The sequence below is a fragment of the Lepidothrix coronata genome, unplaced genomic scaffold (assembly GCF_001604755.1).
Source record: "Lepidothrix coronata isolate B3197 unplaced genomic scaffold, Lepidothrix_coronata-1.0 Scaffold368, whole genome shotgun sequence".
Taxonomy (NCBI): Eukaryota; Metazoa; Chordata; class Aves; order Passeriformes; family Pipridae; genus Lepidothrix; species Lepidothrix coronata.
In genome coordinates, this window is record NW_016690548.1 from 15,099 (window position 1) to 20,126 (window position 5,028).

Below are 5,028 nucleotides of genomic sequence, written 5' to 3' on the forward strand. Positions count from 1 at the left end.
GGGGGCCCATCCCTGCTCCTCCAGGAGCCTCTCAGGACAGCCCCCGTTTGGGCGTCGCTCTCTCCACCGGGGGATGTTTGGCTTTAACCGGGACCCTCCGGGCTCCCACCGGAGCGGGGCTTTGCATCAAACCTGGCCCAAATCTGGCTCTGGGTCAGCCGTGTTTGGAGCGCGAGTGTGAGACTGGAAGCAGCTCCGTCCTGGGAACGGGGACTCGGCTCACGGGGGACCTTTTCCCATCAGCCAGAGACGCCAACGGCAGCGGAGGAGGCACGGTGCCGGGGGTCAATCCCCATGTGCCAGGGGTCTATCCCCATGTGCCAGGGGTCTATCCCCGTGTGCCGGGGGTCTATCCCCGTGTGCCGGGGGTCAATCCCCATGTGCCAGTGGTCAAACCCCGTGTGCCGGGGGTCTATCCCCGTGTGCCGGGGGTCTATCCCCGTGTGCCGGGGGTCTATCCCCCTACTTCATTGGGTCGGGGGGCTCTGGGACCCCGTTCATCGGGGCTGGGGGGGTCTCCGAGCCCGGTTTTGGGGGGATTCGGAGGGTCTCTGGGCCCGGTTTTGGGGGAGTTCGGGCGGTCGCGGCTCCTTCCCGCCGCGCCAGGTGCGCCCGGACTCATTTGACCGACGCACCACCGGAAACCCGTTCCGGCCCGGGCCGGGGGTTAGGGGGGGCAGTGGGACAAACCGAGCCGGGCCAGGAAGGGACGGGACGGAACGGGATGGAATAGGATGGGATGGGATGGGATGCGACAGGACGGGAGAGGCGGAGCGGAGCCGGGCGGAGCCGGCGGCGGCGCGGGAGGCGGGCGGAACGGAAGGCGGCGGAACGGAAGGCTCGCGGGCGCGGGGGCGGGGGGGCCGCGCGGCGGCGGAGCGGCCATGGCGGCGGGCGGGCGGCGCTGAGGGACCGGCCATGGAGCGCGGGGAGGGCCAGCCCAGCCTGCAGCTCGTCCGCCAGGCCGTGCAGGCGCTCTACCACGACCCCGACCCCAGCGGCAAGGAGCGCGCCAGCTGCTGGCTCGGGGAGCTGCAGCGCTCGGTGAGAGCCGCCGCGGGGGCCGCGCCGAGGCCTCGGGCCCCATCCGGGGCGGGGCGGGAGCGGCGGCCCCGCGGAGCCCCGGGGAGCCCCGGCCCCGGCGCTGCCTCTCCCGCCGTGCTGTGCCCGCCCCGGCCCCGGGAGCGCGGGGGGAGGGACCGGGGACAAGGCCTGGAGGGACGGGACACAGGGAATGGCTTCCCACTGCCAGAGGGCAGGGTCACATGGGATACTGGGAAGGAATTCCTGGCTGGGAGGGTGGGCAGGCCCTGGCCCAGGTTGCCCAGAGAAGCTTTGGCTGCCCCTGGATCCCTGCAAGTGTCCAAGGCCAGGTTGGCCGGGGCTTGGAGCAACCTGGGCTGGTGGAAGGTGTCCCTGCCCATGGCAGGGGTGGCACTGGATGGGCTTTGGATGGGCAATCCATTCCATGGCTCCGTGATTAACAGCAGGAACGACGGGCTGGCACGGTTGGCACAGCCCTGCTGGCGGCTGGGGAGGAGGGAGCGGCTCCGGGAGGTGTCGGGGAAGATGCGGGCTCCCCCCGGCTCCTCCCGCCGGCCGAGGGGAGGGAACCGAGGAGAGGGAGGGCAGCGGGGCCGAGGCCTCGTGCCCAGAGCCCTCAGGGACGGACGCGCGGCTACTTCCCCCGGTTCGGGGGGTCGGATTGTCTTTCGTGGCCTCTCCTTGTCCCGCTGGAGCTGCTTTGTTCCCCCCTCCCCAGAGCCGGGGGCCCTCCCTGTCCCCCCGGGCTCCTCATCCTCCTCCCTGTGCCTCCCAAACCCTTCCCGGGAGCCGGGGCTGGGAAGGGGCCGTGTCCTGCCCCCTCCCTGTTCCGGATGTCCCAGTTCCTGCCCGGCTCCCTCCGGAGTGGGCTCAGCTCCAGCCCCTTCCCACCCCCGGCCAGTCCTGAGACCGTTTGCTCCCACGAACTCATGTTTTTCCCCACCCTTTTTTCCCTGAATGCCCTTCAGTGCCACAGCCACATCCCAGTTCCCACTGGAGTTCCCAAGGGAACGCCCACAGCTGGGCTTGGGGGGCTCAGGCAGCTGCTCCCCTCGTTTTTTCCTGGGAAGGGGCTTTGGCCTTTGGGAAGTGCCTGGGGAGGGTTTGGGGCTGTGCCCAGAGAGGGATCCTGGGGCAGCTGGAGAAGGAGATTTGTATTTCAGGGATGGTCCCTGTCCCAGGGCCCCCCAAGGCTCACACAGCGGGGCTGGGGGTTGGCTGGGGAAGACCCCCGGGATTTCTCTTGGATAAAGGATGTCCTCAGGATGGGCGGCTCCCTGCCAAGGGGAGTTTGGATTTTTGGGGACTGATTTATATTCCTGAGTGCCCCCAACCCCCCCAGGGCCAGGATCTCTGCCAAGAAAAGTCCTGGGCTTGGTTTTCCTCTGCTCTGGTTTCTCTGGGCTCTCCCCTGTGTCATCCAGGTTGGGTTTTTAAATAATAATAATAATAATAACAAGAATAATAACAAGAATAATAATAACAATAATAATAACAATAATAATAACAACAACAACTTAGCTTAGCTCCAGGGTAGCAACGTTCCTGCTTTTCCCTTTATGTTGTGCTTATGTAGCCTCACCGTGTCCCAGGTTTATTTGCTGGGTCTAAGGACGATTTTCCAAGTGTCCCAGGCCCAAGTTTGGGTTTGGGGTGTCCCTGAGGTCCCTGGCAGGACAGGGGGTTCAGGTTTGGGTTTGGGGTGTCCCTGAGGTCCCTGGCAGGACGGGGGGCTCAGGTTTGGGGTGTCCCTGAGGTCCCTGGCAGGACAGGGGGTTCAGGTTTGGGTTTGGGGTGTCCCTGAGGTCCCTGGCAGGACAGGGGGCTCAGGTTTGGGTTTGGGGTGTCCCTGAGGTCCCTGGCAGGACAGGGGGCTCAGGTTTGGGTTTGGGGTGTCCCTGAGGTCCCTGGCAGGACGGGGGGCTCAGGTTTGGGTTTGGGGTGTCCCTGAGGTCCCTGGCAGGACGGGGGGCTCAGGTTTGTCCATCAGCCCCCCTGGCAGCCTCATTCCTTGCCTTTGCTGCTGGTTATTCCCGGGAAATGGGGCCTGCAGTGGTGGAGCAGCGTGAGCACGGCGCTGGAGAGCTGGGCTGGAGGTGCACGTTGACCTAAATCCAAGGATTTGAGGATCCCTCAGCCAGCCGTGTGCTGGGAGCCGCATGGAGGAGGGTTCCAGCCTAGCTGGGGTTTCCCTCGTGCAGAGGAACCATATTCCACGTGGGATTGGCCCTGTCCCAGCTCTCTGAGCCTCGTGGCTGAGGGTTCCCTGCATCCCTGGTGTCTGGAGCGTCAGGAGAACGTGCCGTGTGGATCTGTGGCTGTGAGCTGGGCCCTGGGGGTTTGGTGTGACCTGAAATGTGGGATTTGGGCTGCCAGGACACCAGTGGAAATGACAAATTCCCGGGTCCCAAGGGTGCTGGTCACCCAATGCCCAAAGATGAGGCTGCTGGCCTCGGTCTGGGGGGGTTTGTGTCCAGGGCCCTGGGCCAAGGAGGGACACTGGGGGTCTCCTTGGGCACAGCCCAAGGTTAGGAAGCCCCCTGAGGCACTGGAAGGGCTCCAAGGCCTCCCTGGAGCCTTCCCTTCCCAGGGGAGCCCCCCGGCTCTCCCATCCCATCTCCATGGCAGAGGGGCTCCAGCCTCGGAGGGCTGGGCATTTACTTATCTGCTGACATCCTTCAGGCTCTTCCCTGCCTGTCCTGCTGCCCCATACACCTATTCCTGCTGAGCCTTCCCTCAGGGTGGCGTTTCCCTGGATATCATCCCAGCTCAGCGTGGTTGGAGCTGCCTGAGGGCGTTCAGCTCTCCAGAGCTCTGTGGAATTCCTGGATGTGCTGCGGATGGAAACAGCTTCCTGTGGTCATTGGTGATCAGGGCCCATGAATAACTGTGCTGGCTGTGCTGAGTCAGTGGCTCCCCAGGGATTATCCCTGAGCTCTGGGGCTGGTTTGGGAGGATTTGGGTCCTGTGGCCGTCACTGCTGCCGTTCCATCCAAGCTGGGAATCATCTGCCTGTTCACAGAGCAGAGAAGGGGTTTCACGGGAGGGCTTGGACTGTGGCTGTTGTAGGTGTTGAGCTTCTTAACTTTTTGTTTATCCCGAGCTTGGGAGTTTCCTGGTGAGGATAAATAAATCCAGAGGGGGTGTTTCCATCAGCAGTGCCTCCAGGTTTTTCTCACTCCCTGTAGAGGTTGTCACAGGTGAGTGTTGTGCCAGGAATAGCTGGAGATGTTGGAGTTCCTGAGCGTGGAACAGCACATGTCATGGAGGCAGCTGGGAAGGAAGGATCTGGGTCTGGAGCGTTGGTGGGGGTGGAGCCCGTCCCAGCTGGCTCTGGGCACCCTGTCCTGCCAGGGCAGGTGTTTGGAAAGGGGGTTATTGTCATTCCCAGGCTGGAATGCAGCTGGAAGCCAGGCTGGAGAGGTGGGAGTTTGGAACAAAGGGCTGTTTGGCTGTTGGAACAACTGCCCAAGGGATGTGATGGAATCACCTTTGTCAGGGGCTGGAATGAGGACCAGAGATGGGTTTTAGGGATGCAGAGCTTTCATTCCCACTGGTCGAGCTCAGGGAAGTCCTGAGAGAGGCTCTCAGAGATGAGGGCTGTGAAGCTCATGGACTTGGCTGAAGTTCTGTTCCCAGGTTTCCACATCAGCTGGATTTGGGATTTTTAGCCATGCTGAACCCAAGAGCAGTGTTTGGGGAGCTCCTCCTTTCAGGGTGTGGTGTTTGTCCATCCATCACTGTGGTTGGAACTGGCTTTACCTCCCCTAAGGGCAAAAAAGGAGGAATATCCCCCTCCTCCAGCCCTGTGACCCGCTGCCCTCATTTCCTCTCAGGAGGCCTCTTCTGGAATCCCATAAAGTGATTTTCCCAGTGGTAACAGTGCTGGGGGTGGCAGCGTGGTGTGGGGGAATCATGGAATGGGTTGGGTGGGAAGGGACCTCAAAGCCCATCCAGTGCCACCCCTGCCATGGGCAGGGAAAC

General features: G+C 63.0%; 1 protein-coding gene across 1 annotated transcript in view; it reads left to right on the forward strand.

The window, feature by feature from the left end:
- The first annotated feature begins 885 nt into the window (after nt 1–885).
- TNPO3 (transportin 3) overlaps nt 886–5,028 on the forward strand; it is a 24,674-nt gene continuing 20,531 nt past the window's right edge. The window contains exon 1 of the mRNA XM_017838904.1: nt 886–1,044. Within this exon, the coding sequence (XP_017694393.1) occupies nt 919–1,044 (126 nt within the window). The 5' untranslated portion in view covers nt 886–918. The remainder of the gene's footprint in view (nt 1,045–5,028) is intronic.